Genomic DNA, 27500 nt, shown 5'->3' with positions numbered 1-27500 from the left:
AGTATCATATTAACCAAAGCCAGTTCTTTGTTGTGAAGTCAAACAATTTTACAAAAAAAGCAAAAAACGCCAAGCAAGCTCAGTAGCTTGAGGCATATTCGATGACAAACAAATTCGTTGGCTCCAAAAACTGTTATAGAAAAACTCAGATCATTAGGTTAAGAATAGAAAATTGAAAAAAAAGTGCGAATGATAACGCAAAGCACGCTCAGTAGCGCGATGCGGTTTTTAAAAAACTTAACTCAATTTTCCAAATAAGTCCAGCAACTGGAGGTCTTCTTCGAGATATTGAGATGTTTATCTCCTTGAATCAAGATCAAGAATCAGTGGTTTGATGTAAACTTACATGGGCGAGAAAATACAAGAGCGCCAAGTATCATATTAAGCAAAGCCAGTTCTTTGTTGTGAAGTCAAACAATTCTACCAAAAAGGCAAAAAACGCCAAGCAAGCTCGGTAGCTTGAGGCATATTCGATAGCAAACAAATTCGTTGTCTCCAAAAACTGTTATAGAAAAACTCAGATCATTAGGTTAAGAATAGTAAAATGAAAAAAAGTACGAATGATAATGCAAAGCACGCTCAGTAGCGTGATGCGGTTTTTAAAAAACTTGACTCAATTTTCCAAACAAGTCCAGCGACTTCTGGTCTTCTTCCAGATATTGAGATGTTTATCTCCTTGAATCTCGATCAAGAATCAGTGGTTTGATGCAAACTTCGATGGGCAAGAAAATACAGGAGCGCCAAGTATCATATTAACCAAAGCCAGTTCTTTGTTGTGAAGTCAAACAATTTTACAAAAAAAAGCAAAAAAACACCAAGCAAGCTCAGTAGCTTGAGGCATATTTGATAGCAAACAAATTCGTTGTCTCCAAAAACTGTTATAGAAAAACTCAGATCATTAGGTTAATAATAGTTAATTGAAAAAAAAGGGCGAATGATAACACAAAGCACGCTCAGTAGCGTGATGCGGTTCTTAAAAAACTTGACTCAATTTTCCAAACAAGTCCAGCAACTTGAGGTCTTCTTCCAGATATTGAGATGTTTATCTCTTTGAATCTCGATCAAGAACCAGTGGTTTGATGCAAACTTCGATGGGCAAGAAAATACAGGAGCGCCAAGTATCATATTAACCAAAGCCAGTTCTTTGTTGTGAAGTCAAACAATTTTACAAAAAAAAAGCAAAAAATGGCAAGCAAGCTCAGTGGCTTGAGGCATATTCGATAGCAAACAAATTCGTTGTCTCCAAAAACTGTTATAGAAAAACTCAGATCATTAGGTTAAGAATAATAAATTGAAAAAAAAGTACGAATGATAATGCAAAGCACGCTCAGTAGCGTGATGCGGTTTTTAAAAAACTTAACTCAATTTTCCAAACAAGTCCAGCGACTTGAGGACTTCTTCGAGATATTGAGATGTTTATCTCTTTGAATCAAGATCAAGAATCAGTGGTTTGATGTAACTTACATGGGCGAGAAAATACAGGAGCGCCAAGTATCATATTAACCAAAGCCATTTCTTTGATGTGACGTCAAACAATTCTACCAAAAAGGCAAAAAACGCCAAGCAAGCTCAGTAGCTTGAGGCATATTCGATAGCAAACAGATTCGTTGGCTCCAAAAACTGTTATAGAAAAACTCAGATCATTAGGTTAAGAATAGAAAATTGAAAAAAAGTGCGAATGATAACGCAAAGCACGCTCAGTAGCGTGATGCGGTTTTTAAAAAACTTAACTCAATTTTCCAAACAAGTCCAGCGACTTGAGGTCTTCTTCGAGATATTGAGATGTTTATCTCCTTGAATCAAGATCAAGAATCAGTGGTTTGATGAAAACTTACACGGGCGAGAAAATACAGGAGCGCCAAGTATCATATCAACCAAAACCAGTTCTTTGATGTGACGTCAAACAATTCTACCAAAAAGGCAAAAAACGCCAAGCAAGCTCAGTAGCTTGAGGCATATTCGATAGCAAACAAATTCGTTGGCTCCAAAAACTGTTATAGAAAAACTCAGATCATTAGGTTAAGAATAGTAAATTGAAAAAAAAAGTACGAATGATAATGCAAAGCACGCTCAGTAGCGTGATGCGGTTTTTAAAAAACTTAACTCAATTTTCCAAACAAGTCCAGCGACTTGAGGTCTTCTTCGAGATATTGAGATGTTTATCTCCTTGAATCAAGATCAAGAATCAGTGGTTTGATGTAAACTTACATGGGCGAGAAAATACAGGAGCGCCAAGTATCATATTAACCAAAGCCAGTTCTTTGTTGTGAAGTCAAACAATTCTACCAAAAAGGCAAAAAACGCCAAGCAAGCTCAGTAGCTTGAGGCATATTCGATAGCAAACAAATTCATTGTCTCCAAAAACTGTTATAGAAAAACTCAGATCATTAGGTTAAGAATAGTAAATTGAAAAAAAAGTACGAATGGTAATGCAAAGCACGCTCAGTAGCGTAATGCGGTTTTTAAAAAACTTAACTCAATTTTCCAAACAAGTCCAGCGACTTGAGGTCTTGCGGTTTTGAGTTCAATTTGCAGAGTAATTTACAGAGAGTTATTGCAGTTATCATGAATGATCGAATTTCTGACAAAGTTTGATTATAAAAGAGGAGCTTTTTGGCGTTTCGTTGCCGTCACTGCAGTCATTATAGTGAAACACCTTCTTCAAAGAGCGGAGCGGGACCAATATTTCGACCGTTGTCTCCTCAACACGGAAGAAGAAGCCCCTAACAGGGCCAATGTTTTCAACATTTTTGAAAACTTTCATCATTGCGTGTACTTCGTCGTTAAATAGAGAACCCGGTAATTTCATAAAAAACTGGATTTGACCGAAATGCTCATTATTGTTCTTCCAAAACGACACGAAGCAGTTCCCCAATTTGGACCTGCCATATGCTGGTGAATCAAAATAGACATTTTGAAAATGCTGAAGATTAAAGAATACTGCTTGGGGATATGTGGCTCTACCATTTTTCACAGCCTGCGTGTCTACAAACTCAGTAGAACAATTAATTTGGTCAAGAGTTTTAATTCCGTACAACTTATCAAAGAGACATCTAATTTCGGGATTTTGAATCTTCACGCGTGCTAATTTTTTTTTTGTAAAATTCTGCGGCAGATTATTTCGCACTCGCTATGGGATCATGTGAAAACTTCTCCCAAAGTCCTATTGGCCGCCTCGAAACTCATTGCCGAGTAACAAAAAAGGGGGCCAAAACGTTTAACTTGGTCAACAAGATGTCGTAAGCAGTGCACATCAATCGTTTCAATACGTTCGTCTCCATCATTAAACGATACAATTTTACTGCAGAACTGTTTAAGAAAAAATTCGGCGATGCCAGTGTCAGCGGCCGTACTCGATTCAAACAATAGACGGATGCCAAATACGACGTTTAGAAGGTGATTGTACAGATCATGAGGAGTTCGATTTTTGAAAATCAGAGGACTTATATAAAAAAGCCAGTTGAAGTGCTCGTTGGCTTTGAACTGCGCGATTTCTTCTAACGGTCGAATTTTTCTGGAGTACGAAATAACTTCGCGTGGACAAGAAATTCCGGAGAAAAAAAGATTAATTTTTGTCTTTTGAGTGGATGAAATAGCTCTAAAGCACGACTTTAGCACGTCAGGAAAAACTCCCAACAAAACGCAGTGCATATAGTCAAAGGGCGCTGTCAATGGAAGGCCTGGAACAATTGATGCAAAAGAGCTTTTTCCTTTAACACCAGCTACATTAATCACAGTATCAACAGGCAGCAAGTCAGCGTATTGAACAAAACAATCATTCACGCCAGGCTCTCGAACTTTCCCTTGCTGCTGAAAGGGTAATAGGCGTGTGTTTTACCTATTGTAAAGCCTGGTGCTGTACAATAGTGGCAGCCATAGAACCCAGGTCTTCTTCGAGATATTGAGATGTTTATCTCCTTGAATCAAGATCAAGAATCAGTGGTTTGATGAAAACTTACACGGGCGAGAAAATACAGGAGCGCCAAGTATCATATCAACCAAAACCAGTTCTTTGATGTGACGTCAAACAATTCTACCAAAAAGGCAAAAAACGCCAAGCAAGCTCAGTAGCTTGAGGCATATTCGATAGCAAACAAATTCGTTGGCTCCAAAAACTGTTATAGAAAAACTCAGATCATTAGGTTAAGAATAGTAAATTGAAAAAAAAAGTACGAATGATAATGCAAAGCACGCTCAGTAGCGTGATGCGGTTTTTAAAAAACTTAACTAAATTTTCCAAACAAGTCCAGCGACTTGAGGTCTTCTTCGAGATATTGAGATGTTTATCTCCTTGAACCAAGATCAAGAATCAGTGGTTTGATGAAAACTTACACGGGCGAGAAAATACCGGAGCGCCAAGTATCATATTAACCAAAGCCAGTTCTTTGTTGTGAAGTCAAACAATTCTACCAAAAAGGCAAAAAACGCCAAGCAAGCTCAGTAGCTTGAGGCATATTCGATAGCAAACAAATTCATTGTCTCCAAAAACTGTTATAGAAAAACTCAGATCATTAGGTTAAGAATAGTAAATTGAAAAAAAAAGTACGAATGGTAATGCAAAGCACGCTCAGTAGCGTAATGCGGTTTTTAAAAAACTTAACTCAATTTTCCAAACAAGTCCAGCGACTTGAGGTCTTGCGGTTTTGAGTTCAATTTGCAGAGTAATTTACAGAGAGTTATTGCAGTTATCATGAATGATCGAATTTCTGACAAAGTTTGATTATAAAAGAGGAGCTTTTTGGCGTTTCGTTGCCGTCACTGCAGTCATTATAGTGAAACACCTTCTTCAAAGAGCGGAGCGGGACCAATATTTCGACCGTTGTCTCCTCAACACGGAAGAAGAAGCCCCTAACAGGGCCAATGTTTTCAACATTTTTGAAAACTTTCATCATTGCGTGTACTTCGTCGTTAAATAGAGAACCCGGTAATTTCATAAAAAACTGGATTTGACCGAAATGCTCATTATTGTTCTTCCAAAACGACACGAAGCAGTTCCCCAATTTGGACCTGCCATATGCTGGTGAATCAAAATAGACATTTTGAAAATGCTGAAGATTAAAGAATACTGCTTGGGGATATGTGGCTCTACCATTTTTCACAGCCTGCGTGTCTACAAACTCAGTAGAACAATTAATTTGGTCAAGAGTTTTAATTCCGTACAACTTATCAAAGAGACATCTAATTTCGGGATTTTGAATCTTCACGCGTGCTAATTTTTTTTTTGTAAAATTCTGCGGCAGATTATTTCGCACTCGCTATGGGATCATGTGAAAACTTCTCCCAAAGTCCTATTGGCCGCCTCGAAACTCATTGCCGAGTAACAAAAAAGGGGGCCAAAACGTTTAACTTGGTCAACAAGATGTCGTAAGCAGTGCACATCAATCGTTTCAATACGTTCGTCTCCATCATTAAACGATACAATTTTACTGCAGAACTGTTTAAGAAAAAATTCGGCGATGCCAGTGTCAGCGGCCGTACTCGATTCAAACAATAGACGGATGCCAAATACGACGTTTAGAAGGTGATTGTACAGATCATGAGGAGTTCGATTTTTGAAAATCAGAGGACTTATATAAAAAAGCCAGTTGAAGTGCTCGTTGGCTTTGAACTGCGCGATTTCTTCTAACGGTCGAATTTTTCTGGAGTACGAAATAACTTCGCGTGGACAAGAAATTCCGGAGAAAAAAAGATTAATTTTTGTCTTTTGAGTGGATGAAATAGCTCTAAAGCACGACTTTAGCACGTCAGGAAAAACTCCCAACAAAACGCAGTGCATATAGTCAACGGGCGCTGTCAATGGAAGGCCTGGAACAATTGATGCAAAAGAGCTTTTTCCTTTAACACCAGCTACATTAATCACAGTATCAACAGGCAGCAAGTCAGCGTATTGAACAAAACAATCATTCACGCCAGGCTCTCGAACTTTCCCTTGCTGCTGAAAGGGTAATAGGCGTGTGTTTTACCTATTGTAATGCCTGGTGCTGTACAATAGTGGCAGCCATAGAACCCATTGAATTTGAACATGTTCAACATGTGAGCTTTGGCTCCTAAATCAGCGACCAACAATTTGACTTTGAAAAATGCACGAAAAGAAACTCCATTGTGTATTAGGTTAACTCCTGATAATATTTCCGCACGCAATGATGGAACCAATTCGCTCCAATTGGGGTGCGTGAAACATTTAAACAGCGCAGCCAAAACAATATTTTGCCTTGACATTCTCATTTTGGGCGGAAGATCTGCTATCTGCACCCACACTGGCCACAGAGCTTTTTTAAGAGTTGATTTTTTAAAGCTCACGCCATCCCAAAAAATAATCAAATTAAAGAAGAGATTTCTTTCGCTGTTGAGCTCTACAGGTGGACAGATTTCAAGATTGAAGTCATCATGTGGGCTTAGCTTACGCATTTCGGCGTAATCAATTATTTAATTCAAATTCGTTGAATAATATCACGTAGTTGGATCTGAAAAGCTGTCTGGGTGAGTTCTTTAAAATGCAAACCTGGTTTTCGAAAAGTAGTTTTGCGCTTCGGATTTGTGAATAACCTGAAGGAAAGTTATTTACAGTAGGGAGAAAAGTTTTTATCATTGAGTGCAGTGTGCTAAAACATTCATCGGAAAGCTTGAAAGGAGAACAGAACACATTAATTAAGGCAGTGGCGTCGCTAACAGTTGCGTTGCTGCCCTCAAACAACATTGGGGATAAAAAAATTTCCGGGCCCTCCTCATATATTGAGAGCTCAGATGTTTCATAGACCGATTCGGAATGAATTATATCACTCAAAGGAGATAGAGGAGCATTATTGGCTTGAACAAAAGATAATTCTGAAAAATCCCAACATAGCTGCTCATTTTCCGTGACATCCGACGAGAGAACTTGTGTTTCATTACTAGTTGAACTATCGGAAGTGCTATCGGGACAGGTAACTGTGTCATCGAAATCGTTTTGCAAGGTCCCTGTTATTTCAATTTCCGGTGATTCGTGAACACTCAACGGACTACTGGTTAGTTCATTCACTTTTTCAATCAACTGGCGACCCCTCAGTTTTCTTTTCTTAGGTCTAGAAGGCAACATATTATCTTCAACGCTTTCTGCTTGAACTAACTCCAAATTGAATTCAACCAGTTTGAATTATAATGTCCTGTAGAAGAATATCAAAGGCGGTATTCAGCTGTAAGTCTTCAATTTTTCTTAAATTACAAGTTCGGCAGAGACAGGCATTTTGTTCGAAAAATTCGGGGCCGTATTGGACAAAAAGTTCGTCACCATGGCAAATTTTCCGTTTTATGCGCTATTGAACAATTCCCGAGTCACTGGAAAAGTCATATTCGCAATTCCGGTTGCAATCCGAATTTACGAACCGAAATGGACCAAGTAACATCAATTGCTGACCAGTACGCTCTGAGGACATAACTGACAAATTAGTGGTTTCGCCTTCTTTAAAAGGAACCACAAAACCCACAGGATTGCGTTTAAAGAAATTTGGCGGGTGAAGAGTATCTTTCCCTTGATATAAAAGTCTATATCCACCGAAGTTATCGTAGGTTATTAAAAACGATGGGGCGAGATTATTGTACGAACGGCAATCAATTTCAAAAGTCTCTTTCCACTTTGCATCGCAATTTAGTTTTCGCCTAGAAATACTCTCTCGTAGTGGCGTGACTGTTGTCAATGCTGGTCTTTCCAATGTTTGAACTAAACTTTCCACGGCGAAGTAATCGCATTGTGCCAATGTGAACCAGTCATCTTTTTTAGGCAACATGTGGTCTGGAAAAAAGTTAACTTAAAATGGTAACCTAAGCTGCACCCTAAGTCTGTGAAAAAAACATTAGAAAGAAAAAAATAACTGTTCTGCGGAAGTGATATTTAAGACAAAGCAAAAAATGAAAAAGACAGATACGGTTTCTATTAAAAGCAAAATAACTATAAAACAAGAAAGAGGGGAACTCAAAGCAATGTATAGACTAGCCGTCCTTGACAAAGGTGACAATATATAAAATTAATGAATCCTGAATAGTTTATCAGCAAGTTAAGCAAACAAGCAAACAAAAACGCAAAGCAAAACTGGACCGTTTGATAAAGAGGAATGGTCCAAGTTATTTAAAGGCACTAAACAGATTGTCCACCAGATTATCCAAAAATCTGGAGTGGTTAGAGATCAACAGTTTCTCTGTTTTGATCAAGGCTGAAAAACTCAGTTATTTTCGGCGTCTTCCCAAGGCATGTTTTCGTTGCTATCTGTGGCCTCTCCAGTACTTGCAACCACCGGATTCTCTTTCGACTCGTTGCTTCTACGCTCGATCGAACGAATCTCGTTCGCTCTATTGTTTAGACTCGCTTTGGCAAGTTCGTAAGTATGCAGCCATTTGTCTTGATATTTGAGCCGAAACAGATCTAAACGAACAATATTCATTCAATTTTGTTTCCCCCCAAAAAATGCAATCCAAAAATCGGTTGTTGGAAAATCAATGGAATTGTTTGTTTGTTAAGTTTTCAAAGTGTGTCTCAAGGTTTGATTTTTGATCGAATAATCAGGATGCATAAGAACTTAAAGAATGTTGAAAAAATCTTGTGCCGAAGAACATTTCTGTTCATTAATCTTGAACAGCTCTTTTCGTGTGGGCGAAAAATCTGTTCTCGAGAAGCAACCCTGCTTTTGTTTCACCTTCGGAGACAACGTGTGATTTTTTATTTCTTCCGTGGACCAAAGCCTTTTGCATGCATTTCGGCCAACCAACTGAGGGGTTGCTCCTCCTACTGTTGCCAAATCAGTCCCTTTTCCAGGGCTTTTTGTTATTAAAAGTAAAGGTTCCGTTCCCTCTGGGAAACTTTTTGCAGCGTGTAACAGAACTCCATGTTTTGATACCTCCGTCGTCTGAAACAAATGAGAAAAAAACTAAAAACTCTGAATTTTCTGTTACCAGAAACAAGGATGCAGGAAAAGCAGATGCTCATATTGCTCATATTGAAAAAAGTTGAGATATTGGTCATTAGGGAAATTGAAGAGGTTGATCATTAATCAGATGTTGCTTACTAAGATTTCTCAATAGTTTAGACCTTTTGGGAGCAATCAAAATACTCACTAGTTGCTTGACGGCGTTGGTAGACATTTGAATCTCTCTATAATTGCGGTTTGACAGTGCCTTCAACTCGGGGCGCAGTTCGGTCTTACAATTGACAATGAGTGTCGCAGCTTCAAAAATTTTCTCAGCAGCTATTTTCGTTGACTCAGAGGCCTCCTTGTCTACTTTTCGAACCTTCAGCTCGTGGACTTCATCTGGGTCGAGGGCTTTGTTTTTTTCTCACTTTCATTTTCTTAGAGCAACCTGGAGTTGAGGAAAGTGGTTTTTTTCCCACAACCGTGAGTTGATTTTGCACCTCAGTTTCCGTTACCTATATTGAATACGACTTTACAACGTTTTCAAGTAAAGATACCCAAAAATTTCGTTTTTATCATTATAAAAATTCTCTTCTACATAACTTTTTTTATTGAAATAGGAACGTGCAACGATGCAACGTGCAACAATGTGGTAACAAAGATGCTATTTCCAGTTATCAGAAAAAAATGAAACCTGATTTGCTCCAATTGCGCTGCAGTTGGGCTCTTCAGGCTCAATGGCTTCCTCTTGCATCTCACTAAATGTCTTTGAGACATCCTCTGGATTGAGCACTGTAATCGGTTGAGGGGAACTGCGTATTTGGTCTTCAAGTGCAGGTATCTCATTGGCAATTTTCTGAACCTCCTTATTTGAGCACTGAGAAGATGCCTGCAAGGCAAGTTTTCGTTTTGCTCCTTGCGATCCATAATTTTCGTTCAACAAAATTTTGTTTACGTCATCATGAACAGTCATATCTGGATCACTAGCCGGAATATAACGCGCAAAACTTCTATTTCCATCCGCCTCTGTGATTTGAATTAGGGTATCACGTTCCCAGTATTGACAATACTTTTCTCTTCCAACAGTGAGGACTTTTGCAGTCCATATATTGGACTTTGTCCGGGGATTCTATTCTGACCATTTCACATTCACTAGGTCATATTGCTGAAACGCGTTTAATTTACACAAAAAGATTGAACAAAGCTGTGTCTGATACAAAGGATTGGGTTGTATCAATTAATGTATCTTTATTTGCCATTAAAAGAATACAATTGGAAGGTTGAAGAATTTAAACAAAAACAACTGTGGATTGTATCATAGAGAAACAAGTGGCTTACTTTCACTCCCAAACGCTCACCAATCTCCATAATTATTGAATCTCCGAGGGCGCGGACAACGCTACAAGTGTCATCCTCAAATAAGATCAGCCAGTAAACGTTCTTAAGTTGATCTTTCTGGATCTTCAGCGCAGCCTTTTTAGCTTGTCTATCTGTTAAACTCAGGCCACGATTAGCACGAACTGGCCGTTCAGGATCTACCGCTTGCTAAAGAGCAATCAAAATTAAAAGGGAATTTCTATTTAAAACCAAGAAAAAATTGAAAGAGCTTTATTTTTGATTGTCGACGATTAAAAACAGCAGCACGGTCAAACTATGGACAATTGTAGACGATATTTCTTAATTGTGAAGGACGCTGTTAAAAAAGTTGGATTTTCCAGAGAAAAACTCAGTTTAGTGACCGGTAAAGAAAAAAGCAATGAGAATGATCACAAGAAAGATAATAACATAAATACAAAATGTTTCTTATAATTTCTTGTGTTTTTTACTCCGCTCATTTCCTCAATTCTTGCGTTACTTATCATCGATTCCGCTCATTCTGGTCATCTCTTGCTTTTTTGAGTGGACTCCTCGACGGTACCTCAGTTTTAATTTAATCAACACCTGTTGCGATAATAGCTGTTTAATAAACGCCAGTGTAATAAAGTTTAATGCCCGATCGACACTGGAAAAACACTTCAGCATTAGACTACGAGTTTATCACACTCTTTTATCGCCACTGTTACTAAGTAAACAGTGGCAATAAAAGAGTTGTAACAAACTCGTAGTCTAATGATGGAACAGTTTGACAAACTTGTAGTCTAAACAAAAATTGTGTGGTGTGTGCTGTGTATGTGGTGTGTGTGTGTTTGTGGTTGTGTATGGTGTGTGGGTGGTGTGGGTGTGTGGTGTGTAGATAGTGTGTGTGTGTGTGTGTGCGTGGAGTTAGCGGTGTGTGTATTTGTTTGTGTGGTGTGTGTGGTGCTCTGTGTGTGTTGTGTCTGTGTTGCGAGTGTGTGGTGTGTTGTGTGTGGCGTGTTTAGTGTGTTTCTGTACGTGCTTGTATACGTTTGTGCATGTGTGTGTTTGCGTGAATGCGTGTGTGGGTGGGTGTGTGTGTGTATTTGTGTGTAAGTGTGTGTGTGTGTGTATGTGTATATGTGTGTTTGTGTGTGTCTGTGTGTGTTTTTGCGTGTGCTGTATGTGCGTTGTGTGTGATGTGTGTGTGAGTTAGTGGTGTGTTTCGGTGTGGTGAGTTCAGGGTGTGTGGCGTGTGTTTGTGTGTTTACGCGTGTGTGTTGGTGTCATTGTGTGTTTAGCGTGTGTGCGTGTGCGTGGGTGTGTTTGCGTTGGTGTGTGTGTGTGTTTGTGTGTGTGTCTGTGTGTGCGTGTGTCTGTGTGTGCGTTTGTGTCTGTGTGTGCGTGTGTGTGCGTGTCTGTGTGTATGTGCGTGTGTGTGGGTGTGTGTGTACGCGTGTGTGTGTGCGTTACCGTGTGTGTGCTTGCGTGAGTGTGTGCGTGTGTGCGTGCGTGGGTGTGTGTGTTGGTGTGTGTGTGCGTGTGTGTGTGTTTGTGTGTGTGTCTGTGTGCGCGTGTGTGTGTCTGTGTGTATGTGCGTGTGTGTGGGTGTGTGTTAGCCTGTGTGCGTGTGTGCGTGTGCGTGTGTGTGTTGGTGTTTGTGTGTATGTGTTTGTGTGTGTGCTCGTGTGTGCGTGCGTGTGTGTGTGTGTGTGTGTGCGTGTGTGAGTGTCTGTGTCTGTGTGTGTAAGTGTGTATGGGTGCGGGTCTCTGTGTTTGTGTGTGTATGTGTGTGTGTGTGGGAGGGGGGCGGCATGATAATAATAATAATAATAATAATAATAATAATAATAATAATAATAATAATAATAATAATAATAATAATAATAATAATAATAATAATAATAATAATAATAATAATAATAATAATAATAATAATAATAATAATAATAATGACGTTAAACTACACTCACACTTGACTGTATACAGACATCTTCTTCTTCTTCTTGGTAACTAGCGTCATGATATCCCTCGTTAGTGTTCGTTCTAATAACGTTTTGCTGACGCGTTTGCAAGACAATCGGTTGAACAATAGTAACTGTTCTGTTCTGAGACATTTTGAATAATGTTGAACTTATTTGACTAAAGTTGCACTTGTAAAATGTTGACGTTGACCTTGTTGATTAATGTTGAACTTATTTGGGTAAAGTTGAACTTTTTGAATGTTGACCTTGTTAAACTTGTTTGAATAAATTTGAAGTCGTTGAATAAGTTTGAGCTTTAATAATATTGACTTCTTGAATGTTGACCTTGCTGAACTTGTTTGAATAAAGTTGAACTCGTTGAATAAGGATGAGCTTGAATAATATTGAACAAATCTGAACTAAGGTGCAAACAGATCTGAAATAACCTAATTCATAGAAACATCATTTGTTAGCACGTTCGGCGTCACAAAAATTGGTGTCTTCGGAACCACGCAAGCTCCCACCCCTGTTGTAGTACACTTCATTCTTAATGCTAGCCGTTTTTGCTGTTTTTTGTCATCTTCAACCCAAGTTTATCCGCCACCGACATCCGACGATCTCCACCGACCTCAGTCAGCGACCTCCTCCACCGACCTCAACAGACCTCCATGATTAGTCCCCCATTTCTACCACCACCCCAGCCCCTTCTATCTGAAGACGCAATTCAAATTCAATCTCTCTAAATCTTTAAAACAAAAATGGTTACAAGAATCTCTTTTTCGGTTTCCAATATATAGTAACAACACCATAGAGATCTTGACAAACAAACTAAAACAAACAAATAGCGCTATTACTCGATTGCCCAATTTGTATCAAAGAATATCTGACATAGACCTTCGCAGTATTTGTTTTCACATTGTTGGGGTCACAGCAAACCACTGGAAGATTCATGTCGCAAACTTTTCGCCGAAATTGTTTCAGATTCGATAAACCAACCGTTCGGGTCTCGCGACAAGTCACTGAAAGTTGCACAAGTTTCACGCATAATTCAGGCTGCACATAATACAAGTTGCACATAATTCAACCCATGTAATTGTGGTTACTTCTATCAGTCGTCGTAGCTTCTAAGTTCGAAAAAATGTAACTGGTGCACTGTAGGCCGTAGCAATTGCACTCTAAATTTGGCTTACGGCTTACCAGGTTAAATGAGCACCAGGTAGTCGCATCTGCTACCTACAATTCACCGAAAAGTCAGTAGCGATATAGTACCGAAGTATTACTGATATGCATACGCTCCGAGGGAACATATCGGGATTGAAGAACAGGAAAAGTTGTAGCGCGAGATCACGGAATGTAAAGAAAGCTCAATGAAAAAAGGTGTTTTGATAATTTGTAATGACATAGATGCCAAGATTGGGCTTCGGATTGCTGATGAAAGCACATTGGCCACCTTCGCGTTACTATATGACTCAGTACTCTGCAACACAACATTCCAGAAGAAAGTCAGTCTTCTCACCACATGACTTTTAGATGATCAATTTACTCAATACCAAATCACTATCTGATTTTAAAAAAGATAAACAACGAATTCTTGTATCAACTTCAGCTAAGGCTGATAAACCAACTTCCAACTTTTATGTTGTAAGTTTCGTTCTGTATGAAATTATAGGGTAAATATGATGTAGTCGTTTGACCCCACGATAAACCCAGTAGATTTCGCGAATCATCATTTGGTGGAAAACTCAATGTAGTAGAACTGGAACCATCGGAATACGTGACTACTGAGCTATCAACGTATGTAACATAACTACGTTATCAACATATGAACCTATGTTATCATAACTAAGAGTAAATCAAATTTTGGATCCGTATCTCCTTGAAGTGTAATCTTCTGGGGCCTGCTGGAAATAATTGGGGTAAACCAACTATTATAATAAAACAAAGTCAAAACTAAAACAAATATCATTCAATAACTATAAACAATGAAGACTGAATTTAACTTAATTCAAAGGAATAATGGAAGAATCCGACGAATCTGACTTCACCTTAACTTCTGACTTAAAATCCGACTTAAACTCCGACTTGATCTTTGACTCCGATTCTGATGACTCCGACTTAAACTTATGCACACGATTATGATGTCTCTTCAGATTAGATTTGTAGATTGTCTTGAATTCACACAGGTCACATTGCATTGGTTTGATACTATTCTGATGGATTCTGGCTATATGTCTTGCTGTTATATATTGCGCACGTGACACGTAGTCACAATGCGCGCACTCAAAACGTTTCTCTTTCCTTTCCCTCACCACATCATTCTCACAACTCGACATCCTTCTTTTCAATTTCCTACCATCGATCTTCCTCACCGTCAAATATCCATGGCAACTTTTCGACTCCATATCCGCAATTATCAACATTCTCTCTTCACATTCAATCAAGGACTCATGTATTTCAACAATAACTTCCATCACGATAACTTCCAACGATAACAATAAGCAAAATCAATCAACAAAGTCTACAGAAAAACAACACAACATTGAGTCTACTATTCAAACACTGGAAAAAGATAAACATAACTAGACTGATTAACACTGGGATTAACACCCCACGAAAGCCCGAAGCTTGATGTATTCAAATATATACATTGGTGCATTCACATTTTTCAGGTGAAAATGGTGGAGGTCGTCGGAGTTCGGTGGAGGTCGGTGGCGGAATTCGGTGGCTGAGGTCGATGGAGGTCGGTGGAGGTCGATGTGCGAGTTAGTTGTGGTGTAGTTTGGTGTAGTGGTGTAGTTGTGGTGTAATTAGTAGAAATAGCTATAGAATAGAGTGGGTATCGCCATTTTAAAATATTCATGCATGACATCGAGTTATTCGAAATTTTCAAAATTTGCTATGTACAGTCTGTCAGGTCTGGGTATGTACAGTCTGATGTGAAACATTCTGCGCAGTTTTGTCCAATAATGTAAATTAGGCTGCGAAGAAGAGGGACAGACTGGGATGTTTCTTAATCAACTCTGGGCAGACTGGCAGAAGTATTTACACTTGTTTTTGTCTGGTTCAGTAATGGTTACTATTTAAAGTCAATGGTACAGCACTGAAACTCACTCTGAACAAGGTACGGGCCGCTAAACACGTGCGTTGTGAAATTGTGAATTTTTCGCAACTTACGATTAAAAAAGTTTTGGAGAATGTTGGTTTTGGAGAACATATTTTGATAATTGTTCAGTCATAAGCCGTTCTCTCAAAACGCCTTTTTACGTTTTCAACGGTCATCATTTAAACCTAACTTCTGCAAACTTTCTGAGCGTTTAAGGGATCTTTTCTGTTTAGACCTCCAGTGTGCACAGAATAGATGCCATTTCAAAGCATGCCAAGTTGATGACATGTAGAAATTAAACGCTTAAATAAATAATTATAAGTTTGAGTTGTTATGATAATGAAAAAAAAGTTCCCGGTGAACAACTAATATCTGCAACAATAGCCAGTGCAAATGCCCACAACATCCACTTCAAGTACAGGCCAAATTCTAGTTTTCCACATCTTTTCGAATTTCACGCGATATTGCCCCGGGTCGAGGTGTCACCGCCATTCAACGCAAAATTATGTAAGATAAACAATGAATGCGGGAAATTTTGAAAGATAAACGGTGAATGCTGTGAAAAAAAACTTTACCGCCTGGTAGCGGTGAAGTTACATAATTTCACAGCTGATTTCAGCGGTGAATTTACATAAAGTGTCCAAATCATGTGAGATAAGCGGTGATTGCGATGAAATTACATAAATTGGCCGCTTAACTCAGTGTTAAAGTGTTGAAGTTGTGTGAGATCAGCAGTGAATCCGGTGAAATTAATGGGGAGTAAGGGAGGAATAGTAAGATTTAAGACACCCCCCCCCCCCCTAAAATTACCTCTTAATCATACAACTATTTGACACTTTTTTCTAAGCGATGAATTTATGTAATTTCAGCTTTAAAGTAAGCGGTGACCTTACAAAAAATCACCACATTTCATCGCTAAAATATGTAAAACCACTGCAAAAAACCGCAAATCTTACAAAAATTCACCGCGCATGTTTTACGGAAAGTAGAATGAATTGATATGAATTGAAATGAAAGTTGATTTATATTCAAAAGAAAAATTCTAGAAGTTAGTGAGAGATAGCGTTGTGGAAGAAGAAGTGAATGACATGAAGGAGGTGAGAGGTTTGAAACCTTGTAAGGGCGGTGAAATGCGGTGACTTTTTGTAAGTTCACCGCTTACTATAGCGGTAAAATTACATAATTTCAACGCATTTCACCGCAAAATTATGTACGAAATTTGCGTTAAAAAAACAACTTTTCACCGCTTATCTTATATATTTTTCCAATTTTTCCTCGACTCGGGGTGGATTTCTCAAGAACCAAACTACTGTTTTGAGGATATTTTAAAATTCTTGTAAGGATTTAAAAGTCATCTATTTTTTGTAAGATCTTGGATATATATGGCAAACGTTTCGAAGTTCGTGGAAGTCCTCGGCAATTTTCATGGGAGCTTCTCAAGATCTTAAAACTCTTGAATAGGATCTTTCTAAGCTCTTAGAAGTGTTTGCAGGGTTCATTGCACTGGGCATAGGTCCAAGTACCACCAGAGGTTCTCTGTTGCTTCGAACGCTGATTGATTTGCTAAATTGGAGACTGAACTTTATGTGCAATCGCATACAAGTATTCCACAATTATCTCTGTAATTGGATTTTGTCCAACTGTAGCTCTCAACTCAGTGGTCCCCCTTCGGAGAGACGATTTCACAAGAAACTCATGCCTTTCATTATATCTCTCTGCAAATTGTCTATCTTGCGCGCAAATTTTGCTCCAGCTCAATTTTTAAGTGTAGTCTTTATTGCAAACATTAGGTCGAGCTAAAATCCAGCCCTAATTTTAAAATCTTCTAAAAGCTTTTGAGTCGATCTTAAGTCTTTCGTAAACTTTTGGGTCAAGCTAAAGTCTTTTTGTTAAAAATCTCTGTCGAGTTAAAGTCCAGCGTGTCTTAAAGTCCAGGTAAAGTCTTTTCATAGCTCAAATGAGTTGAGTACGGCCTTTTCATAGTACATTTTGGTCGAGCATTGTCTTTTCATAAATTTGTACCTAAACCTGGGTCATATAACGTATACCACCCCCTCCCCCATGCATTTCCGTGCAAATATACCATAATGGGGGACAATAATCACGTGGGGGTGCCATAATGGGAAGTCCCACTTTTTGGAGTTCATTTTTTATGTGAATTTCTCAGAAAGTCCTGTACACTCTAAATTTCTATCATGTAATCACACAATTTTTGTCTTGCGTGATTAATAATCACATAATTTTTTGTCTGAAAAATGCCTCTTGTTTGATCACACACGATACAATGTTTTTTGTGTGATAACAATTACGAGATGAACAAAAATTCTCATGTTCTCGGCCGCACAAAAGATCATGAAATTTTGCACATTTTTCTCGGGCTTAACCATACAATTTTTTGTGTGAAATTAGGCGAATTCTCAGGACTTTTTGCCATGGGAAATAGACCATGAATTTAAGTCAGTTAATTATATTCTTTTCACAATAAACTCAATGAAAACTTTTAGGGTAATCAAGTCTTTTTTGTAAAAATCAACCTGATGAAATGGTAGCCTGGCGATGCTCATCTTCAATGTTAGGCAAAAATGGTGTGTGAACCTGAAGGTGGAATCGAATGAGTTTCTGCCAAATATGGAAGTTGTTGTCTGAGTTGAGCTCCACAGACTTGAGGTCAAATTTTTTCTTCCGGATTTGATACTGTAGAAGTGCTTCATCTAAAATTACATTCAATCAGCCCCAGCAATTCAAAAATTTCTGATAAGATAATAGTACAACTTGTAAAAAAAAATAAATTGTAGCTTGAATCTCTGACGAGATAATGTCAAGTTATTGAATTAAAACTAAGGTTATGTTAAAATAACAATATTTACTAGCTATTTTAACAAACTTTAAGTCCGTTACATACCTCACACTAAACGGCACCAAAAAAATTCGCCGAAGCAACAATGCATATAATCAGCTTCCGTTGTCCCTTCGTAATAAATCTTTGAAATTGTACATTTTGATATTGTTTTAAAAGTTTTTTTTTGATTTTCTAAAGGTTTTACTCTTGGTAGTTTGAAAGATTTCTGTGGGAGTTATTCTGGGCACATTGTTAGAAAAATGCTTGAAAGGGACTGAATCAGAGCTGATTTTTTACCGATACATATTTTGCACATTTTTTCAATACACCAATTTTACAGGACCTTGACCGAAACCTGAGCTCCAATTATATGATCAAGTTATAATAAATTCTCTTCTTGTTCTTAGAATTATAATGTTTACATCAAGACAGTACATTAGATTTATTATCGACTTAATTACGGGGAAAGATGCTTATATAGCGAGCGTTAGGTTGTAATCGGACTACTGATTTAAAAGATCAAAGGGAATAAAATGTGTGTAATAACATTGGGTGTATTGACATGCAGACATCAATTCCTGATAGTAAGATGCAAATATTGTCTTATTTGTTTCCGTAGATCATCCAATATTTAAGAAGTAAAGATTTCATTAATAGTTTCCAATAAATAAACATGTTGCTCCTACAATCAATTTCTCAATAGAATTAATTCAAACAAAAATAACAGTGAACCAAATTTACAAATTTCTACCTCTGTCGATACACAGTTTTTGCTATGATTCAATTTTGATATTCTGTGGTTTGATGGTCGCCGTCAAGCAAGCTGATAGGCAAGCAAGCCGAATTTGGAAAATGAGGTCAATTACATATTTTGCGTTGAATTTGGCGTAGATCTTACATATTTTGCGTTGAATTTAGCGTGGATCTTACATATTTTGCGTCGAATTTAGCGTAGATCTTACATATTCTGCGTTTTTAAAATGTATTTATTTCAAGTATAGATATCGCAAGGGTGATGCTTATGATGAAGTGCCCCAGCAGTTGCTACAATTTAAATTAAAAAAAGGTGTTCGATAACAATATTTGCTGAAGGGGGTGCCAGCCACCCAGTAATTACAGCTTTATTTTGCTTTGCAACTTCAGCAATGGTATATAATTCTAGTCGTGAAATTGAATAAAACAAAGCAAAATGTTGGTTGCGATTTTTCCTGCGTTTGACGTTTTGCCACTTTTGAACCCAAGTGAGTTGAGGTTTTCTTGGTAGAAAGCTTCCAGTTGAGAAAGCACTCTAGTACGAGAGTTTAGTCTAACGTGAGCTCATCAGTTTTTGGCATTATTGTTTCCATTCATATAATTTTTGTGGGCTCCATGGTCACTATTTTCAGACTTTCGTTCGCTCAAATTTGCTTATGTCCAGACTATCGTGTGTTAAAAGTTGCCTATGTCCAGACTATTGTGCGTTCAAAGTTGCCTATGTCCAGACTATCGTGCGTTCATTCGTGTTCCCAGACCGTGTAATATTGAACGCCCGTCACCCCCCTTGTGCGTTCATTTTGGTCTGGACATATCGACTTTCAGTCTGGGACCTCAACCTGGGTCTGTCGAGACACACTTTTTAACATGATTCAATTTTGATATTCTGTGGTTTGATATATCCATGATCTTATCTTTGAGATCTTATACGATTCCTATTTAAACTTGATGATTTGACTTAGTGCGCCAGTTTTGAAAATCCTTGACAGAAACCTGAGCTCCAATCTTCTACTGTCTCATCATTCTGCGCAGACAAACTTTCTTCTTGTTCTTAGAACTGAATTGTTTACATTAATAAAGTAAATAACTACTAAATTATTTTCTTAAATGAAAGTAAATTTAGTTGAAATTATCTTAGCCGAACATTGGATTAAAATATAAGCATACTTATGAGAATACATAGAAAGGGGTTTCTAATAGTACGTCCTAATTTGAAATTGGCCTACTGAACGAGAAAATCAAAGGGAGTAAATTGGTTATAAGGGCAAGTGGTACATTGGAATATTGGGTGGTGCTAGGACAAAAGATCAAAAGACAACAGATCGAAAGCGAAAATTGGGGCAATAGACCGAAAATTAAATTGTTTAATTTGCGTTTTGGCCAATCACATTTGAGTGCTCATTTATTATACACCATATAACAAGTTGTGTTGTGATATTTTGTTCGGTTGTGATAGATTCATATCAAGTCCCACGGGCCGCTAAGGCATGGACATGCCTAGCGAGGCATGGCTAAAATGTTGTATATATATATTGCAGCTCGCACATAATGCTCAACTTCAACCAATAAGAATAGAGTTTGATTTTCGATCTATTGTCCCAACTTTTCGGTTTTCGATCTGCTGTCCGACCGATCTATTGTCCGGTCACCATTTTGGGTATATTTACACTTAACAATCACTTTTTTATAGTTAGAGACGAACGTTGTTCTTATATGTTCCCGTAGAGTATCCAATATTTAGGAGGTAGCGGCCTTAAATAGTAGTGTTTAATAAGTAGACATGCTTCTGCTACAATTAAATTTACAATAGGATTAATTCACTAATTCAATAAGATCACTGAACCAATTTTACAAATTGCGACCTCTGAAGGAATCTGGTTCAGTTCAAATTTGGTACCTAGTAGATAATTGGTACCCTTTGGTACCTAGTAGATAATTGCCCCCCCCCCCAAAAAAAAAGGCGACTGAAGAATTAATTAATGAGTGGGTAAAAATGAGTGATATGTTTAATATGTAGGCAGATATTATTAAAGCAGTTCTTGTTTCTGGCAACCCAATCTCTCCACATAAATTCTTGTAAATACCAATGAAAACCCCACATTTTTTTGATGTAGGCTTTCTTGACAATCCTGTAAGACTCGTTGTTTTGTGTGAACTCAACCGGCTCAACGAAATTTTGTGAATGGTTGACACTACTGTGTTGGTACCCTGAACGCTGCAGAGAACTGTATGCCCTCCATCCATCCAAATGAATTACTGATTTTCTATCAACTGCCTTAATAATTGGCAGAAAATTTTCCGCATCTTTTTTCGACAATTACCATGTACCCAACAGCGGGTAGTTAACTTGTATCTACGATGCCAAAAACCCAATTTCGATGCTCGGGCTCTCTTCCTCGCACTTTTATGATTTTTGCATTTCGTATTTTGGCATTTCCAAGCAAATCCATCTTTAGTCTTCTTATGTTTAGTCCACAGTAAATCGCGATTACAATGAATACATTTAATATCACGTGCTAAAAGGCCAAAATGTTTCAATTTCAAAATACAAAGCTCGTTATTATTTAAACAAGGCAATATTTCCTCTGTAAAGTTCATTGCCCAATTACAGGAATGTTGGTATTAGCGGTCAACTTAATTGTGATAAGTAAATTCTTGAATATGATTAGGTGATTTATTTCTCTGAACAAATCAATTAAGCCGATTGATTATATGTCGGTTTAATTGCATTCAATTATTGCCCACCCTTTTGCAAAAGGTGGCAATTGTTGAAAAGATCCAATTTCTCTTTCAAGTCATAGTTTGTGTCAAATTCAACATCAACGTTGTAAGACAAATTCTCAGTGATTCTGGAATTTTTGTGAACCACCTCCAATTTCGTAGCAATGAGATCAGTTAATTTTTTTCGCTGCAAAAATTACTGAAATATCTACGATGTGCGTTAAATGTGAATCACAAAAATAAACGTTGAATGCAATGAGCATGGATCCAGTCTGTTTCAGAATAACCCAAACAAAAAGTGCCCATTATGTCAACTATTATTAGCATAGCATGTGTTGTATAATAGTACCATACCGAGAAAGAAAATTGCACATGAGGGCCTAAAAGCTGCAAAAAGGGAATATAAAACAGAACGAAGCCCTGAATTCTTATAAATTTATTGCTACTGCTAAATTGTGGCGCCAAAATAACACCTTCACCAATTTCGAAGTTTATGTAGAGTAACCGACAAAAGATATGTAAATATGCACCCACTGCCATGAACAAATTCATTGCTTCCAAAGCATAATAAACAAAGAGGCTCAGTAATTTGCTGTCGTGCATAATGCTTCGACTCGAGTTCATCTACATTTCGGACTTAATTGTCAACCAAATGAAAAGATCTTCAAAAAGAGCTGTCTGAGTTGAAAAAATCATTACGGACCCAAACTACTAAAATAATTACCTGAAATCGTGCCGCATTAGAGCGCTCACAATTTCTCCCGTTAAAAAGACTACGAGAAAAAAAAACAAACAACAAACTAAGCAAAAACAAAAACATTTTACGGCAAAAACACAAAATCTAAACTGAAGAGCAACTAGTAACAAAGTCAAAATACAATCAGATAAAACCTTAACTAACCTATTTTTTTCTTAACTACAAAGCAGATGGTACTTGTCATTGATGAGACCAGGTAACAAGACAACAAGAAGAAGAAATAATGAGGTGAAATTCACAAATTCATCAACACTTTTTAAACCAAACAATTTCAAAAGACTTAAAAACCATTAGTTTTTATCTAAAATATTTACTGATGGACTGACTAAAAAGTACTTAAGAAATCAATAGAGTATTTCTTTGCCTAGACTAAGCCATAGAACTGGACTAAAGATGCAGAAACACTCAAAAAACTACAAAGAATTTACGAAAACACAAAAAGTTGAAGCACTTAGAATCCTTAGCTATTATCTGAACATTATGATTTTTATTTAAACTATTACTCACTTTTATTGCGTTAAAAAAACATAAAATTAAATATTTCCACTTAAACTTTATTTGAAAAACTTTGGGATGTGTTATTATAGCGAATGGGCTAAAAGAATAGAGGAAGAAATACAAATATTGACTCCTCTAAAAATTTCAATGAAAACGCATATTGTCCAACAAACAGAGCATTAGTGATGAAATACCATCAATAGACACGTTAACGGTTGAATTACAAGAAAGTAGATGGGACCTCTCAATGGTGACAAAAAGTTATAAGCTGATGAAAGAACAACAAGTACTAAAAAGCATAAATTATAAAATGTTTAAAAACAAATGATATCAACTTTAAGACTATTAGCGATAAAATGACAGCGTAAAATAAGTTCACTTAATCTTCAATTGGAAGCTAATGAGACATCTCAGCAGTTAAAAAAGTTTTTTTTACGACAGAATAGAGAACGAAGAACAACTTTTCAGTGAAAACGTTTTTTGAATTAATTTTCATCAGCAGCAACGGGACTCTTATGATTGTAACGACGTGACTTCAGAAAAACAAACAAATATGAACAAATATATTAAAATCAGCAAATTTTAAAGAAAACCCGTAGCATTGAAATCAAAACCTCTCAAAGGAAATCAATAAATGCGCTAAATTACACATCGATGGGAACACAAGGATATCTGCCTTTCATAAGTCATCAAAGTTATCACAAAAAGTCTTATGTCTAAGAAAACGACAATTATAGGCAAAAACCGAAAAATCACTAGAAGTGTGCTAGAAGTTTCGATGCCAATAGTAGCTTTTCTCTGAAAGCTGCACTAAATGTCAATTGAACGTCGTCCTAACGCACATGGGAACTGTCAAAATAGAATAATGATATACGATTGCAAATAGATTCAAAACTATTCAATAGTTTAAGTCGTAAAATCAAAAGTCAGAAGATAAAACCTTAATCAGATTATTTAAAACAGGAGCTCTGGCATTAGTGGATCTGAACTAGTTCACAGAAATTTTTCGGAAAGTTCAGGATCGATTAATGTTCAAAAATTCTTCTTTTAAAATTTTTTTTTAATCTTTAACAGCCCACAGCTCTGCCCTCAAAACACTAGAAAAGTTCACTTATTTCACCTTAGGGAGCCTATTGCACTTTTAGTCAACAATTATATGCTTTAGTAGGGCTGAATCTAATTTTGGACTAACATATCGATAGAAACAATCTTGATTTGAACAAAAAATAACGCTAAGTGAACGAAATCGTGCCAAATATCACGTGCTCTTACAAAAGTTTAAACCTCAATAACTCCTCAAAAAAAGCGGAATTGAAAAAAAAATTTCTTGGTATCAAATTCTACGCTGGACAAGCTTTTTGATGATAACAAGTGGGGTCGGAACAAATATGTCATAAACAAGTACACCCTTAAAACTTCAATTAACAGAGGCGTAAAAGAAAGGGGCGAGTGCAATGATAAATTAAGGGTTAACACCGAGGCCGAGGATTTTGTCGAAAAATAACGGGGAAAAGAGTGTAGAGAGTGTAAAAATCATATTTTAGTGTCGAGGTTCGACGGTAAATTTTCTGTAGATCAAATTTTTATCATTGCAGCACAAATTTCTGCATTTTTTTTTCTTTTGCGGAGCCAAGATAAGATTTACACCCGTTTAAAAGAAGGTAATAAGTGGACAAAACAGTGTAATTGTAGTGTATTTCTAAGAGTGCAATTTCTTCAAAATTGCAGTTTATTTCTAAGAGTGTAATTGCTTCAAAATTACACTTTTCACTCTTTTCCCCACTAAAAATTGGACTAAAGTGTAATCAGAAGTAATTTTAAAGAGTGTAAAAAGAGTGGAGTAGATAGTGTAAAGAGTGTAAAAAGAGTGTAATTTTTGCAAAATTACACTCTTACACTCTTTTCCCTGCTATTTAAGGGTGGAAAAGGCTTTACACCATTAATCTTGCTTAATAACGATGGACTATGGGTGGATACCTCGGCCCATGCATCGGCTTGGTAAAAAAAACTTGCGTCTATAACAAAGTGACAAACTTAATTAAACTCACTGCCTCTTTTCACTAAAATATAATTCAATAATTTAATTATTTTTTATACAACCAAAATAGAGTCACAGCAGTTTTTGTGTGTACCGCGGCTCTGTAACGATTTAATCACTGGTAATTTATCCATTGGTACATACAACTCATCGTCCAGTTCATTCAACCGGGGTCGAAATCGATTGGTTATCTTGCAAGATTCTGCCAGATTCTTGCAAGAATATGCATATTCTGGCAAGATTTCTGCCATAATCTTGCAAGATGACAATTTTTCTGTCAGAATCTTGCAAGATAGCAATTTTCCTGCTAGAATCTTGCAGGATAAACTTTTTTCTGCCAGAATCTCTCAGAATGCTCTAATATATCAATTTTTTGCTCAAGATCCTACAAGATCAAAAGGAAGCTATTTAAGAAGCAAAGAATAATATCACACAACTTTTTCATCAGAAAAGGTAATCTAGACGTGTAGTTATGTAAATCTTGATAAAGCTGAAGGAAAAGAGTTTTTAATAGTAATTTATTTTGTGTTAAGAGTTCTCAAAGGCAGATTTCAATTTGTTCTCTTCGGATAATTCATATTTCCAGATTTAAAATCTATTTAAATTTATTATTTTTCTTAAAAAACAGGCAACTGATTCTTATGCAAGTTTCTGCTCAAAATGAAATGTGTTGCATGAATGAGAGCCAATAAGAGGACAGCTCGACAGGAACGAACTTGCAAGAGTCTTGCAAGATAACCATTTTTCTGCCAGATCTTGCAAGATAATTTAATAGCTAGATTAAAGCTGCAATTATCAGGTAGCTTGAATATCAGATGGGGCTTAAGAAATGAACCTCCATCTATATAACTCACTCGATATAACTCTCCGTGATGTTATGTTTATATGTAACTGAGGGGACATACGTTCCATGCCCATTAAGCTGGGGGTAGGTTATAGAGGAAAAAGTCAAAAAGAGTAATTGAAATAATAAAAAAGAAAACCCGCTTCACAAAGTCGGTTATGTTACACCACATTCCCTCCAGTTTTGGGTTCAAGATGGTATGAAAGGTCTTATTTTTTAGAAAAAAAATGGTCGTGTGCTCAATGATCGACGATGAATATAAAATTAATGTGACGATGTGACTTTGTTGTATGTTACCTGTGTCAGGGAAGTACTTCGTGAATACTGGGGTGAGAAACCATACATCGTCCATTGGTTGTGTCTGTCGAAGCAGTCCTCCTGGTCAACAACAACAACCCTTACAGCATTAATTTGCGCAAGATTGAACAACACTAAATGAAATTATTGTAAATTTACATTAAAAAACTTTAACACACCTCAACAGTTGAGGTAATTTGGCATCCCTACCTCACCTTGGGTTACCTGAACTTTAATTCAAGGTTGCCTTAAAATTTGAGTCCTCACTGCCAAAGAAACAATAGCTTCACATTAGTTTTCGCTATCAGTAGCTCCCGTATTGAGAAAACCAAAAAACCGAAATAAGAAGCGTCGTTTTTGTCGATCAATGTCGATTTCTTCGGTTTAATTTGAAAGAAGTGTCGGATGAAATGGATTTTTGTTCATTTTTGTCAATTATATATATATATATATATATATATATATATATATATATATATTATATATATATATATATATATATATATATATATATATATATATATATATATATAAAAGTCGATGATCAATATTTTTTGGTCTTGTTTTAGCGAGTTCCAGTTATCCTTAGTTTTCATCGAAGTTGTCAATCTTTTTGAAACATATTTACCCGCGTTGAGATGTTTATAATTTGAAAATGCAAAACTCTTTGTAAAATCAAATCATAACAAACAGAAAAAAATTTTAACAATTGTTTAAATTAAACAAATACTCAGCTCGAGCTTAACACTTTACATAAAAATATAAAGAGTTCATGTAAAATCACCATAGATTTAACTTCAAAAAATTATCTTAACTTATAGTTAGCTTGAAACATTCCAGCTTGCTTAAATTTTTCGCTGTACATATCCCATATTATTTAGCTGATGCCACCAATACTATTCGGCTCAAATCTTTTTTCTTCCCTTTTTTTCCATTCAGCTCATTTTCATTTTTTTTTCCCAATTCAACTTCATTTATTACTTTTCGTTGCCCTCTTGTTCGTTTTGTATACTCTTACTCCAATCATTTAATCATTAAATTATTTAGAACAATGTGCTTATTTAAGCTTGCGATTTATATTTTTTGTCATGATGTCATTTTCTCATTTTGTTTATTCAAAAAATAATAAACATAAAATCGATAATAGATTACACTTATTGTTAATTTTTGACACATATTGTCGAACTTTGTTGATTGATCCAATATATATATATATATATATATATATATATATATATATATATATATATATATATATATATATATATATATATATATGTATATATATATATATATATATATATTGGATCAATTTTCGATTTTCAAGTCTTGATCAGTTTTTCTCCAGAGAAATTAATTCACGTCTTGAAATGACAAATCAGTAATGATCACGTCTTATCTCAAATCCTCAGACTTGTGAAGACATGTCAAATCTTACCACAAACTTGGCAAGTCTGGATTATTGCGTAGTT

The 27500-nt window shown here is 36.6% G+C and overlaps 1 protein-coding gene across 2 annotated transcripts in view; it reads right to left on the bottom strand.

Annotated features, from left to right (window-relative positions):
- Positions 1–27500, bottom strand: part of LOC142343860 (uncharacterized) — a 71158-nt gene that overhangs the window by 35755 nt on the left and 7903 nt on the right. For both annotated transcript variants that reach the window (XM_075395230.1, XM_075395231.1), the window contains 2 exons: positions 26029–26109; positions 17816–17992 (listed from right to left, as the gene is read on the bottom strand). In XM_075395230.1, coding sequence (XP_075251345.1) covers positions 17816–17992; positions 26029–26109 — 258 coding nt within the window. The remainder of the gene's footprint in view (positions 1–17815; positions 17993–26028; positions 26110–27500) is intronic.

Source organism: Convolutriloba macropyga, chromosome 8, assembly GCF_964194025.1.
Source record: "Convolutriloba macropyga chromosome 8, txConMacr16.3, whole genome shotgun sequence".
Classification (NCBI taxonomy): Eukaryota; Metazoa; Xenacoelomorpha; order Acoela; family Convolutidae; genus Convolutriloba; species Convolutriloba macropyga.
Note: the sequence above shows the minus strand (reverse complement) of the source record. Positions and strands in the feature narration are given on the sequence as shown.